This window comes from Salarias fasciatus, chromosome 8, assembly GCF_902148845.1.
Source record: "Salarias fasciatus chromosome 8, fSalaFa1.1, whole genome shotgun sequence".
Taxonomy (NCBI): Eukaryota; Metazoa; Chordata; class Actinopteri; order Blenniiformes; family Blenniidae; genus Salarias; species Salarias fasciatus.
The window spans coordinates 9,962,785-9,976,901 of record NC_043752.1 but is presented as its reverse complement, the minus strand read 5'-3'; the positions used below and the strand labels follow the sequence as shown (position 1 = coordinate 9,976,901).

The window sequence follows — 14,117 nt, the reverse complement described above, 5'->3', positions numbered from 1 at the left end:
GGACAAGAAAATTCCAACAGTACTGTTTTATCAAGTGCAGATATCGGAATTAACTCTTAAAACACAACTCAATACATCAATACACAATAGCAGAGACTCCACAGATTATGAGAATGTGTTACTTAAAAGCAGAGAGCTAAATAATACAACAGAGCATGTGTTACTATGTTTCAGTCATGTGTTGTAAATTGTTATCTTTTTGAGAAATCCTTTAACCCTTTATGAGGCATGTTAAACTGCACAGCTCTCCATTTTTCATTAAATGTGACTCTTGCAAAGGTATTGTCAATTATTTTATCAAAAATAGGAAAAGAAGGTACATAAGATGTGAAAACATTTTACAGAAATGTATCTACATAATGTAATTTTGAGAATTATTCATATTTGGGAATGACATATCATAGTGGCTCTGAAATGCCAGGGATTAAAGGGATTGTTTGCTGTGATGTTTTCAGTTGTGAGATAGGCTGAAATTTCATTATTGAAAGTATTTCACTAAGCACCTCAGGGTGTAATGTGAAAGCACAGACAATCGACACAACATCAAACAGTTAAATTGAATTAACACTAATGTACAATGTCATGCATGATATAAAAGCAGAGATCACAGCTTACCTGTGAGGAGGAGGATAAGGCAGTAACCTATAAACATAGTAAGACTAAACATAGCTTCACATCTCTGTAATCTGCACTGTCTGGAGAGGATCAGTCCTGAGTGAGTTGTTTTGGAAGAGATTGGACAAAAGTAACAACCAACCTTTTTTGCTTTTGGTGGCTGTTGGCAACACCCACAGCTCTCCACAGCCTGTGGGCAAATGGACTAATCTTTCAAACCACAACTGTCTGAGGTCATTCTGATTATGGTTCGTTTGATGAGTTTTGAGTTATTGTGGGTTATTGAGGAACAGATGGTAAAATGTACCAGGTTTTTCGGTTAATGCACTTTAAATACACTTCAATGCCAATTTGCTTTTTGAAGTTTTATTCTGTTGAAGAAGAAACGAGTGTCCCTTGACATGACTTGTTCAGATAAGCTTAATTTTTTCTGCCCTCTGGTGGTCTCTGTGTGGAACTACTGCAGCAACAACATCTTATCTTTAGTTTGTTTCATTATTGAATTAAAGTATGATAAAAAAAAAAAATAATGCAATACTTCAACTGGTATCATGTTAAATGACAATGTGGATGAAGTAAAAATATAAACACAAGAAAGGTAAAAGATAACAAACAAGACAAACTGTTAATTTTGTATTGATTCACATGCCTTTTTTAAGGTGGATCTGGCAGATGTCTCTCCTGTGTATCTTTGAGATGCGCTGTGTGAAGCCACATAGAAAATTCTCTCTCCAACACTTCCTGTTTCCATTGGTTTATCTGAGCTGCTGCTCAGAAAGTCAGTTTGAGTCTGATGGAGCTGTGAGGACTCGGGTTTCTCCTTGTCATCATTATCATCTTCAGTCTTCACAACACGAATGACGGAGTGCCTGTCGACATGCTTCTCTTCCTGCGTCATTCCCTCCTGACTGAGGTGGAGTTCGTCTGGTTCCTCCTTGATGTGCTGCAGGTCCTGCTGAGTATCCACGGAGCATCTTGTTTCACCAGCAGCTGCACATCTGCACACAGCAGTAAAGCACACATGCATTAGGAACTGTTTCATGGATTGTGGCAAAAAGTGTCGCATTCTGTTTTTTTGCATATTCAAGATTAAATAATTCCTCAAATTTGTGTGCTTTGAATAACAATGAACTAAAAGTAAAGTCTCATTTAATAGACTGACAATTGTCACACATACTGCGAGAGACGCCACTCTGGGGATCATGCTGATGGTCCTCTTCAGACTCACTTCAATGTAGAGGGACTGTGGAGCCACAGCAGGTTTTTGAACGGCATGCAGGTCCATAAATCTATCAACACACACATTTGATGTCATTAAGTCTTTTGGCCGACCTTGTTTTCTCTGAATATGGAAAACAGGCTTCTTTTTGCTTTGGACAATAGGGACATGAGAGCTTGTCACACATTAAGATGGGAGTTTAAGAGTTTGTCCTGCAGCAGTGAGTTTTCAAGATTTATGACACTTCACTGTATAGTCACAGTCACAACCATAAAGATCACACACAAGCTGAAACGTTGAACACAATTACTTGTTAATCACCTGCTTTATTAGTGTATTCCTCTTCACTTCCCCTCGGCTGGAGCCCTGGTCTGAGGTGCTTCTGCTCATTTTCTACAGAACGATGCTGCATTCATTTCTACTGCTATAGAAACCCAATGACAGAAATTACATTTATATTCCACCATGTTATTTTTGGAATGATTATAGAGATTATTGACAGTTTCAAAAGAAAATGCATGTGAGGGCCATTGTGGCCAAACACAGCAAATTAGTGACAAACCGAAATCTTCAAAATTATTTGCATAGGTAACCCTATCCATTTATGTTAGTGATAGAAGTAAACCAGTACATATTTTTAGCTCAGTACAACTTACCTCAAATTGGACAACTCATCCAAACATGCTAGCTACATCATTTTCAGCATTTCTGCCATTTCCATGGAAACTGACACGTTTTCAAAAAGTTGCCGTGTAAGCGCGAAACTTTTCTGCAACAAAAACACAGAAATGATACATTTTCACTTGAAACATTGTCGTGAAAATGGGACCTTAACATGATGAGATTTTATTCTGAAATCAATTTTAGCTGCACTTTTGTGTGGTTGGCTGATTTTTTTTTTAAATCAGCTTTCAACCATATCAATCAATAATGGCGCCATTTAGTGTTTAAACACCTCATCTTACGACTGTGCAGGTCTTTAATTTAAAATTGGTGTTTAAAGACAGCTTGATGTTGTGTGGCAACATCAGAACATATTCGCTTTTGCTTAACAAACTTTTAATGAATTAATTCTAATCATTAAATGAGCGTCACATGTCCTTCTACTGATTTCCAGACCTATGGTCGGTCTTTCAAGCAGCAAATTCCAGCAGTCTTACTGCAATGCTACATGCAAATACTTCAAAGTAATCTGATTACTGTATTTGATGTTTGTAAATTGATATTACACAGTAATGCAAAAACCTGAGACTTGTAGTTCTTTGTAAAGTATTCACATGGAAAAAAAAAAATATGAGGTGAAACACTAAGTCAACTTCACCATCCTCATGAAATGATGCAGACATTCAGTACAGGAGTGCACACACCTGGATGTTTCCAACTAAAAAACACTTTACGGTGGAGGGTGTGAGTCCCATTTTCAGTAGCTGTATGTTAGATGGTGAATTAAGAGGAAAGAAGGGACTTTGATGTAAGTTCCATGTTTTTGTGGGATTAATGATAAAAAAAAAGGTTCTTTGTAGCAGCCGAAGCTGCAAAACCACAGCATGGATCACATGTGGATCTTCATGTGTCTTTTCACATTTCCCAGTCGTGTGAATCTTTCCCCGCAGACGTGGCAGGCGAACGGCCTCTCGCCCGTGTGCACGCTCCTGTGTCTCTTCAGCGTGTACTGATGCCTGAACTTCTTCCCGCAAACGTCGCAGCCAAACGGCGTCTCTCCGGTGTGCACCCTGGCGTGGCTCTTCAGGACGCCCTGCTCCGTGAACCTCTCCCCACAAACGCTGCAGGCGAATGGCCTCTCGCCCGTGTGCACGCGCATGTGCCTCTTCAGGTGTGTGTTGCGACTGAACGCCTTGCCGCAGTCATCACAGGCGAAGGGTTTCTCGCCGGTGTGGACGCCGCTGTGTCGCTTCAGACTGCCCTGCTCGGTGAACCTCTCCCCACACACGCTACAGGAAAACGGTTTCGCACCTGTGTGAACGCGCTGGTGTCTTTTAAGATTAAACTGGAGTCTAAAGCTTTTCCCACAAATGTCACAAGAGAAAGGCTTCTCACCTGTATGCACTCTTACGTGTAACTTAAAGTGTGTCTTTTGGCTGAACCGTTTTCCACAAAATCCACACTCGAACGGCTTCTCACCTGTGTGGACTGTCATGTGGGTCTTGAAATGCGCCTTCCGATTGAATTTTTTGCCACAGATGCCACAGCCGTGGGGTTTCTGTCCCGTGTGCAGCTCTCTGTGCCTCTTCAGACTTCCCTGCTCGGTGAAGCTTTTCCCACAGAGGCCACAGCCGAAGGGTTTCTCACCCGTGTGAACTCTGGTGTGAGACTTGAGATTGGACTGATGAATGAACCTCTTCCCACAAAGGTCACAAGCAAAGGGCTTCTCACCTGTGTGGATTCTCATGTGGCTCTTCAGGACCGCCTGCTGTCTGAATATCTTCCCACAGACGCCACAACCAAAGGGTTTCTCACCCGTGTGGATTCTCTTATGTCTCTTCAGGTCACCTTGACGTGTGAATCTTTTTCCACAAACACCACAGCTGTGCGGCTTCTCACCTGCGTGCACTCGCCTGGATCTCCTCCGGTTGGTGTCTACGCCATCAGACTCCTGCCAGACGTTGCTACTGCCTTCACTTTCAGACCCAGAGTGTGACAAAGGCTCCTGCCACTCTTCTTCCTCAACGTCATCGTCGTCGTCATCATCCTCATCGACACTGACTTCAGTCTCTGATGAATCCAAATCCTTTCCATCAGTATTCGATTGTAAATGTCTGACACAGTCTGTGATTCTGTCTCTTTTTGCCCCCTCACTGTGTGTTTCTGCTGGTTCCCCTGAGCTGCTGCTTGGAGGCTCAGTTTGAGTCTGACAAAGTTGTGAGGACTCTGTTCGCTCCTCCTCATCATCTGCGTCATTTTTCTTCACATCAGCACAAGAGGTGCTGCTGAGCTCTTCCCCTTCCTCCTCCTCCTCTTTCAGACCAGGGACCTGCACTTCTTGACTGGTCAGCACCTCCTCTTGTTCCTCTTTAATGTGGAGGAGTTCCAAGTCTTCTTGATCCTGACTACAGCTCCATTCATGAGGAACTTCTTCTTTAAAGACCATCAACTGCTGGACATCAACAGGCAACACTGGAACACAACAACAGCAAAATGTGTGAGTTTGGACTCTTTTTATGAAATAACACATTAAAGGTCTGGTGAACATACTTGAAAGTTTTGTTGAATTTCCTAAAATGTATATGTAGTCATGGAAACAGAGGTTTCCCTGCTCACTTTCAGTCACCGGTCAACAGGGAAACATCACCGTTAACCGGTGTCTTCCTGCAGAAATCATACTGGGGTGGTTTGAGATGTGATCCTGCTCTTTCTCTGTCAAATTCTCTGTCAAAGATCATTATCATTTTACACTAGTGAACGTGGAACTGAATCCACCACAAGCTATAGAGTACAAATTACAAATGTAAATACAGTGGCAGGCAGTGAAAACAATTACCACTGTTCACTGAAAGGAAAGACAAGGTCCATGGAAAGGGGGGTTTTGTATGTATTCTACCTCTGAGTGCAACAGATCAGCCACATTCAGTGTCTCGTGAATTTCCACCAGACAATAACACAAAGCTTTGCCACTTTGGGACATTCAGAGACGCCCCTCTCACCCCCAAGCAGCCTGCTTAGCTTTTGATTAAGGTAACTTTAGCATCGAAATCTTCTTCTTTCTGTGACTTAACCTTCACATGCAATCTTCTGCATCGTAACATTATTCAGACTACGACTTACCCTTCATCAGGTAATGTTTGGAATCGCCTTTATCGGTCCTCCGTGTATTTTAAGGGATAATGAGAATGTAATAAACATGAATTTGAATGAAAAAAGACTTCTTTGTAAAAACCACGGAAGCGTCCAGCCAATGGTAGTGCAGTATGTATTCACAGCCAATCACAATGTGTTACGTCATTTGTAAGCGCAGGACCCTATTGGCTCTGACCACTGACATCGATATTTGATATTTTATCACAGACAGGTTTTGACATAAGATATCTATGGGTTTTGATGTCTTTGGCGGATATATTTTATGCCGGTGCCTACAACAGTTGCGTTCTTGTTCGACTCGACCCGAGAGCATCTGAGCTGAGGACAGAAATAAGCAGAACTTGGTTAAGTTGTTTTGTCTCTGATTTCACAGTCAGGCTCTGACTGCTGAGATTTTTTTCAATAAAAGATTCCGGTGTCTATGGCGATGCCTGATCAAAATACGAAAGAAATTAAAAATTGTATGGAAAGAAAAAATCCCAAGTAATAATTTATATACACTTAGAAAAGACAATAGTATTAAAATGTCAGTCAATGTCAGCCCCCACCCCCCATGAATGAATGAATGTATTTATTTATTTTATTTATTCATAAAATAAATAAAGACATTTTTTTATTTATTTTTTTTATTTTTTCCGATTAGGAAAATTAATGCATTTCTGTATTGTTTTTATTGAATTCCACGCTCTGATTGTTTTTATCTTTATTTTTATATCTGCGGCGTACTGCTGTCACCATAGTAACCAAAATCGGTTGCTATGGTGACATGGAGCCAAGAGCTAAGGTGCCTGTGAGGAAGCCTGTTCAAAAGCAAAAGCACCAAAACAACAATCATTCTTTAATAGTAATAATGATAATAAGCATAACCAACAAACCGTTTCTATGTTGTGAAATTGATCAGATAGTCAGATGGAAACCGTTTCCAGTCCAGGAAAAAGAAAAATGTGGCAGGAAGGAGCGATGTACTGCACAGCACAGGCCCCTTAGTAACTAAACGCAGTGGAGAGGAGCTCGAACGTGGGCACTATGAACAGGGCGGATTCTTCGCGACAGCCACACACTGACAGTCTGCTTCTGGAGGAAAAACTCAAGATTAATCTGTTCCGTCAGACGCAGGAAGATGCTGCGACCCAAACCACCGGTAAGAGAAGCTCCAGCATCATTATTATGTGGAGAATTTGCAACCAGCTAACTGTTAGCTGATGGAAAGGTTTTCTAACTCCAATGTTCAGGTAAAGTCTGAACATGTGTTTATTAACATGCCATTGTTGAGAGAGAAAGCTACTGTAAAAATACTCAAAATATAATTTTTTACTAAAGCTCTTCACGTTAAGGCGCTATTGAATTGTCTACGTTTGACAGATGGTAATGATCATTGTTTATCGGTGTTAGGGTGCAACTTTTTGGGGTACAATACAAAATTGATGTCATATATTCACACTTTAAAAGTAAAGAATATGTGGTGTTTCAGCTCAAAATGAAGTGAACAAATACCTCGTGTTTAAAGAGGCACTGTGTGGTACATAGTCATGCCTCAGTTGTACTTCAGGTGGCGCTGTTGAATCACATTAACCCTTTATCAAGAAATCTACTGTATTTTGCTAAATTCAGTTCTTATACTTGTAATGGTACCGTTGATAAGTCATATTTAGTTAAAATAATACATTTCATTGTGTGAAGTGTACTGAAAATATTTTAAAATCAATCTTTGACAGAAATTAAGAGATTTGTCCAGTTCTAATAGTTTTGAAAAGAAAGATGTTAAAATATCTGAAAATTAAGACAGGGTTTTATCAGCTATAAATGGCACATAGGGCACTTATAGTTTCAGAAAAGTTTTTTTGTATACAGCACGTTTTGAAAACATTATCCCTTTACATGGAAATTGCAGAAACGCTGAAAATAATGTAGTCCACATCCCATGCTAGGAGTATTTTGATTTGTGTCCAACTAGAGTATTACATAGTTTAATTAATACATCTTATCAGCCTAAAAAAATGGAGTTACAGACACAAGGGTGGCCATCAGATTAAGAACTTTATTGTCAATGAGAGCCAGATTTGTGTCTTGAGACTCACGACACTCTTGTCTCTTCATTTCAGATGATTATGTTTCAGTTTTATGTACAGATGATTGTTAATAGCATTAGGAATGTTTCAATGTTTTCTTCTTCTTTTTTACAATAATACCCTGAATCTGATCACTGTAATTTCTGGTTACATTCATAAATCCTCCATATTTATGTTGCAGTGTTACCTGAAGATGTCCGGCAGCTCTTGGTGATTAAAGAAGAAGCTCCCTGGAGCCCGTCTCTGGATCCAGAGTACCTCCAGATCAAGCAAGAACCAGAAGAGTGGGACAGTGAGGAGGAGGAGGAGGAGGAGGAGGAGGAGGAAGAGGAGGAGAGCATCAGTGACCTCCCCTTTACTGAAGTTATTGTAAAGAGTGAAGATGAAGACGAGGAAGCAGATTCCTCTCAGCTCCACCAAAGCCACACCGAATCTTCATCCAGTGAATCAGCTGATGAAGTTAAAACTGACCAAGATGAGGAACACTGTGAAGAAGAAACTGAGTACTCAGATCCTCACAGACTGTTTACAAAAAGTAAGAACGCAAATAATTCAGACCCAACTGAGACTGAAGTCAGTGACTGCTGGCAGAAATCTTTATCAGGCAATGGACTTCCTGCTGAGGACACTGTTCCAAGAATTGAAGGACATAAATCCATTGTTAAGTCTTTTTTTTGCCCTGAATGTGGCACACAGTTTCACCACAGACAGTCCCTGCAGCGACACATCAAGCGTTATTTACACAAAGGCTCTTCTGGTTGCTTGTTGAGCAAAAAGTTTTTACGACTGAAGCAAAACACAGACTCACAAACGGGAGGAGACAAGCTGTTTGGCTGCGATGTTTGTGGCAAGCGAATGAAATACCAGCATAACCTGAAGACTCACATGAAGGTCCACACAGGGGAGAAATCCTTCGCTTGTGACGTTTGTGGTCAAAAGTTTACACATCAGCAAAATCTAAAGACTCACATGAGAATCCACACAGGTGAGAAACCGTTTGTCTGTGACATTTGTGGCAAAAGAGCAAGGCATCAGAATAATCTGAAGATACACATGCGAGTCCACACAGGAGAGAAGCCGTTCAGCTGCGATCGCTGCGGTAAAAGATTCAAACGAAAGGCGCATCTCACGACACACATGACGGTGCACACAGGAGAGAAGCCCTTCGCCTGTGACATCTGCAGCAAAAGATTTAACCGCAAATCACACCTGGGGACGCACATGATGGTGCACTCAGGAGACAAACCCTTCGTCTGCGACGTCTGCGGCAAAAGATTCAACCGGAAAACACACCTGGACACACACATCACGGTCCACACGGGGGAGAGGCCATTTTCCTGTGCCATTTGTGGGCAAGGATTCACCCAGCAGGGGAGCTTGAATAGACACATGAGGTTTCACCTCGGGTAGACACAGCTACCGGGGCAGGATGGTTTGAAAACCTCAAGACAGTGTGTTTTTTCGCCAGGATACCCACACCTGCTGTGATTTACTCTGGATGTATGCCTGTATGTTTGAACTGGTGGCTTTGCAGAGCATTTCATTAAAAGATGCCAACATCAGAGTCTCATAGCTCAGTTATTTATGATTTATTTATCTTGGTGTTTTTTGGACAATCACGTTACTGTTAGTTCATTAGACCTGAGATGGTGCCGTGAACAGAGGAGGAATAGCAGCTGAATATATTAGAAGTTACAGATGAACTTTTACTCTGTCCCACGTCAGAGCAATTAGGGGTGCTTGGGCCATGTGGTTGACACTCCTGGTTCAAACTGTGGCTAGATTCAAAATGCTTTCAAACAAAGATACTTCTTACACATGTCAGTCAGTGCAGTTTTCATCTTCCTTATGACTCCCACAAATTCGTTTCATTTGTTTGCATTGTTGCTTTGCATCGCAAAGAGCACCTGTACATCACACACACACACCACCGAGGCCTGTAAGTGAAGTGAACCAGGATCAAACTGCTGCTGGAGTAGCATTTATATGCAGGGAAATAGACCGTAATGAAGCAATCAGATGATGTGAACGTGGTCAACATTTGTCCTCTCTGGGAATCTGCAAGTCATAGCTTTCACCTTTACATCTGTTCCTGCTGGAGAGAGAAAACATGATATCCCATCCCAGTTCATTCACTCCTTTTCACTAAATACAATTGAAAACAGAGAGATGTGCATATCCTGAAAAACAAAGAGAAAAGAGTCCAGTTTGTTCATCATACAACCATCACAAATTTTAAAGGATGTTTAATGATAATCAATAATAACTTATTAACAACTGGAAATATATGCTTAAACACTGACAATTCATCATGTTTTCAATACCATCTTTCAAATAATTCCAACCTGTGGAGCTTCCATTCAAACACTACAAGGTAAAGGCTTTTTTTATCTCACTGACTCCCACAGTTAACATCCAACCATCTCGGTCCACCCTGCATCTGAACTCATCCACGCCCCAATACCATGTATATAAACTATGATTAATTGTATTTTCCTCTATCCCAACAAACTGGCGTCACTTCGTCATGAGATGCGAGTCGTTTCACGGAAGGCATCTCCCGAGGATCCGGAGGTGAACTGTGATACTACAAGCATATGACTGAAGTACTGTCAACCTAGAAGGAAAGTACCACTGCAATGCAGATGCAAGGAGTCATTTTTGTTTGCCAGATCAGTTTGAGAAAAACAGTCGTGATGCTGGAGGGGACAAACATTACTCTCCTGACTGTGGATCAAGTCAGTACCTGGTCTGACAGGGATCCTGTGTTTCCTGTATCCTGAGTTTGAGGGATTATAGTCACAAGAGCTGATTGGTACTGAGTTTTCACATCATGAAGAGAGGAATCATGAACTCAACTTCCAAAATGGATGTCTAGAAATGACTGTGATGTATTTGGCATTATATAAATACACTTTGCTTTGAACATTTTTTTCATGGCTTTTAGCTATTTTTGTCATTTTTAATCTTTGTTAAGAAGTTTTTGTAATTGTAGCTGGTTTGGCTTTTTAGCAAAGACATCTTTTGTACTTTGTGCTTAGTTCACCTTCATCATTATTATTGATTCATCCGTTGAAGTTGGCACTGCAGTCCCGCACCTGAACACCGGCCGTCACACTTTTTGGAGAAAAACTGTTCCCAGAGAAATGCTGGGTCAATAAAAACAGAAATGACCTTGAACAAAAGTTTCAGAGCCTTTTGGATTTGACATATTCACACACTTATGTGACATTCTGCTGGAGAAACTAATTTTAACCACAAAACAGTTGATTTGTTCAATATTAAAGCATTTTCAAACTGTTTCCAGTCTATTTCATTCTGGTCAACAAACAAACTTTAATGAAGGAAACAAAGATTTGTTTGTAGCTGTTTCACAGTCTCTACTTGATCTTTCATGGACACAAAATTTTTCTAATCTGAGTTTCTGTCGAAACAATAAAAATATGTAGACTGTTACCTTAAAAAGTCAACATTGTCTGGAAAGCATTTTAATCACTTTTATTCAGAGTGCTTGATCAATCAGTACAGAAAGAAAACATTTCATTAATTATCACATCTTCCTCACTGAACTTTGAGAAAATGGAAAATGTTTCAAAATATGTCAAAATAGTATTCATTAAACTTTTAGAAAAAACTCAAGTTTCCATCTCTTAACAAATAATTCCCTTTTTAAAATTTATATTTAGTATTGCATTTTTAAAGAATTACAGTTCCACAAAAATGGATCAGCATTCACAACCCACTCACACTCTCCAACAGAGGGAAAACAGATACGATGTACAAGATGCAAATCAAGGAAATAATCACTTGTCAATATCTTGAAGACAAAACAAGAGGAAAACAAATCATCCAGAGATCACATGGAAAAACAACTGCTCCTGTCTGCTTCAAAATACAAATGATTTGTTTGAAATTCTTCCAGATTAATAGATCACGCCTCAAACAAAAGGACTCGGAAAAGCCTGAAACAAACGAGATTTGAAACATCCAGATCTTCACACTGAACCAATGTGGTGCCTCCTCAAATCAACATCACAGCACATGAAATCAGGTCATATCCATAAAGATACCATATCTGTTGTCTCAAATGTCGGGATTCTAGAAAAACCTCTTTGGCCCAAACTTGATGAAAATTTCTAAACACAAAGGAATCAAACTCTGGTCATGTTCCTGTAACAAAGCTGTGAGAGACAAAGTAAGAGTGGAGAAGCTGCAGAAACAAACATCAGCAGAAGAAGAAAAGATGAACAAGTGCTGACGAAGGCTGTTTGATTGACAGCTGATCTGTGTGCAGCGGAGAAAGAAAACAACAAGGAGCTCTCAGCAACCATGACGGAGACTCAATGAGTCAAATTACAGGATGGAACCAAATCACTGCTCCTGATGTGACCTCAGTCTATTTCAGCTTAATCAACTCTGCACTTCCTCCAGAGGTAGAATAACCATAAATCCTGACTCCAGCAAGGAGCGGCTGAGTGAATGTGGTCTGGACTCTGTGGAGGAGAGTCATGGTCTCAGAGACGCTGTAGAAGGACAGAATACCTGCTGTGTGATCCAGGTACACTCCCACTCTGGAGGAAGGAGGACCTGACACTGGAGTTTCAACTTTGTTGTGATGAAAACTATAACTGTTGTTGGAACAATATAAGGCCCATGATTTGTCATTAAGACCAAAACCACTTAAATGTGGACCTCTACTGATATTCTTGTGTGTGACTGCTACGCAGATTTTACCTCTCATCTCCACCTCCCAGTAACAACGTCCAGTCAGACTCTCTCTACTCAGAACCTGCCAACATGAAGTGAATCTGTCTGGATGTTCAGAATAAAGCTGTTCTTTCCACATGGATGTGACTTTTCTGTTTCCCTCTGATAATAACAGCCATGTGTTTGCTGTGTTTGGATCCAGTGTGAGTTCACATGAGTATCTGAAGAAAGCAGCTCTGGTCGTTGGCTCTGGTTGTGGCAGTAAAACATCCACTTCAGTCACTCTCAGTGAGATGTTTGTCCATGTTTCACTCAGGATGTCCTGGAGTTTGTCTCGGGCCTCTGACACAGCTGCTGTCACATCCTCAAAGTATCTGAGAGGAGCAGTGTGGAAGCTGGATGAGTGTGTGGACTCACTGAGAGCTGACAGTGAGGGGAAGCTGAGCAGAAACTCTGTGTGATCCTCTGTGTGTGAGAGCTGCTCCAGCTGGCCGTCTGTCCTCTTCAGCTCAGCGATCTCCTGCTCCAGCTTCTCCTGAAGCTCTCGCACTCGACTCACCTCTGTTTGCTGCTGGGATCTGACCTGCTGCTCAACATCTCTGCTTCTTTCCTGGAGGAGACGGATCAGCTGGCTGAAGGTCTTCTCACAGTCCTCCACTGTCTGATCAGCAGAGACATGGATGTTCTTCGCCTCCTGTTCCAGCAGCTTCACGTCTTTCTCTGCGTCCTGGATCCTCTGCTGGATGATCTGTCGACTCTCCTCCAGCTCCCTCTGCCTCTCCGTCCTCTCTGCTGCAGCTGACACTGTGTCGTGGCCTTTGTGTTGGTCCACAGAGCAGAGGAAACAGATGCACTGCTGATCGGTGCGGCAGAACATCTTCATCACCTCGTCGTGACGAGAGCACATGTTGTCCTGCAGCGTCTTGGAGGGATCCACCAGCTTGTGCTTCTTTAGTGGAGCTGCATCATAATGAGGCTGAAGGTGCTGCTCACAGAAAGAGGCCACACACACCAAACAGGACTTGAAAGCTTTGAGTTTTCTTCCAGTGCAGACATCACAGGCCACATCTTCAGCTCCAGCATAGCTGTGATCAGCAGGAGCAGCTTGAAGTCCGCTCCTGTTCAGCTCCTCCATCAGAGCTGCTAACACGGTGTTTTTCACCAGGACAGGCCTGGCTGTGAACGTCTGCCTGCACTGAGGGCAGCTGTGGATTTTCTCCTCATCCTCTTCACCCCAGAAGCTTTGAATACACTCCATGCAGTAGCTGTGTCCACAGGGAATAGTCACCGGATCCTTCAGGAGATCCAGACAGATGGAACAAGAGAAGCTCTCTCTGTCCAGCTCAACTCCTTTCTGCGCCATGTCTCCTCTCTGTGGCTCTGACTGTGTGACTTTCACTTTCTCACAAGAGAAACTGCTCTGACAAGTGATCAGCCCGTCAGGTGTTTGCATGGAGCCAATCAGCTGCTGCTCTGAAGGGGAGGGATTGAGGAACTCTGTGGAGAGGGTGGAGCTGCTTTGTTTTCACCTCACTCTGTCTTTATTCATGTAGGCCTAATCGCTCACAGTTTACAGAGGAAAAACTCAGAGAAGTCATCCAGACTCCAGCAAGGAGTGGTTGAGTGAATGTGGTCTGGTGTGGATTGTCATGATTTCAGAGAGGCTGCAAGACGGACAGAATAACTGCTCT

The 14,117-nt window shown here is 41.8% G+C and overlaps 3 protein-coding genes and 1 long non-coding RNA gene across 4 annotated transcripts; 1 reads left to right on the top strand and 3 right to left on the bottom strand.

Moving 5' to 3' along the window:
* Positions 1–1,001: 1,001 nt before the first annotated feature.
* Positions 1,002–2,603, bottom strand: LOC115393648 (uncharacterized). Its single transcript, XR_003931970.1, has 4 exons — positions 2,491–2,603; positions 2,156–2,258; positions 1,793–1,904; positions 1,002–1,613 (listed from the first exon to the last, which is right to left on the bottom strand). It is a non-coding gene; the product is annotated as an uncharacterized LOC115393648 (long non-coding RNA).
* A 705-nt stretch (positions 2,604–3,308) lies between these two features.
* On the bottom strand, positions 3,309–4,964 carry LOC115393289 (gastrula zinc finger protein XlCGF57.1-like). Its single transcript, XM_030098191.1, has one exon. It carries the CDS (start codon positions 4,941–4,943, stop codon positions 3,387–3,389), a length of 1,557 nt encoding a protein of 518 aa, XP_029954051.1. The 5' UTR covers positions 4,944–4,964; the 3' UTR covers positions 3,309–3,386.
* A 1,702-nt stretch (positions 4,965–6,666) lies between these two features.
* Positions 6,667–9,230, top strand: LOC115393304 (zinc finger protein OZF-like). The gene is made up of 2 exons (XM_030098219.1): positions 6,667–6,791; positions 7,901–9,230. Exons 1-2 carry the CDS (start codon positions 6,677–6,679, stop codon positions 9,127–9,129), a joined length of 1,344 nt encoding a protein of 447 aa, XP_029954079.1. The 5' UTR covers positions 6,667–6,676; the 3' UTR covers positions 9,130–9,230.
* A 1,971-nt stretch (positions 9,231–11,201) lies between these two features.
* LOC115393386 (tripartite motif-containing protein 16-like) lies at positions 11,202–13,803 on the bottom strand. The gene has a single exon (XM_030098372.1). The coding sequence runs from the start codon at positions 13,787–13,789 to the stop codon at positions 12,116–12,118; it is 1,674 nt and encodes a 557-aa protein (XP_029954232.1). The 5' UTR covers positions 13,790–13,803; the 3' UTR covers positions 11,202–12,115.
* Positions 13,804–14,117: the final 314 nt, after the last annotated feature.

Coding starts and splice junctions, on each gene's coding strand:
- LOC115393289 (XM_030098191.1), bottom strand. CDS start 4,943: ATGGTCTTTAAAGAAGAAGTTCCTCATGAATGGAGCTGTAGTCAGGAT.
- LOC115393304 (XM_030098219.1), top strand. CDS start 6,677: ATGAACAGGGCGGATTCTTCGCGACAGCCACACACTGACAGTCTGCTT. Junction 6,792..7,900: donor TGCTGCGACCCAAACCACCG/GTAAGAGAAGCT, acceptor TTTATGTTGCAG/TGTTACCTGAAGATGTCCGG.
- LOC115393386 (XM_030098372.1), bottom strand. CDS start 13,789: ATGGCGCAGAAAGGAGTTGAGCTGGACAGAGAGAGCTTCTCTTGTTCC.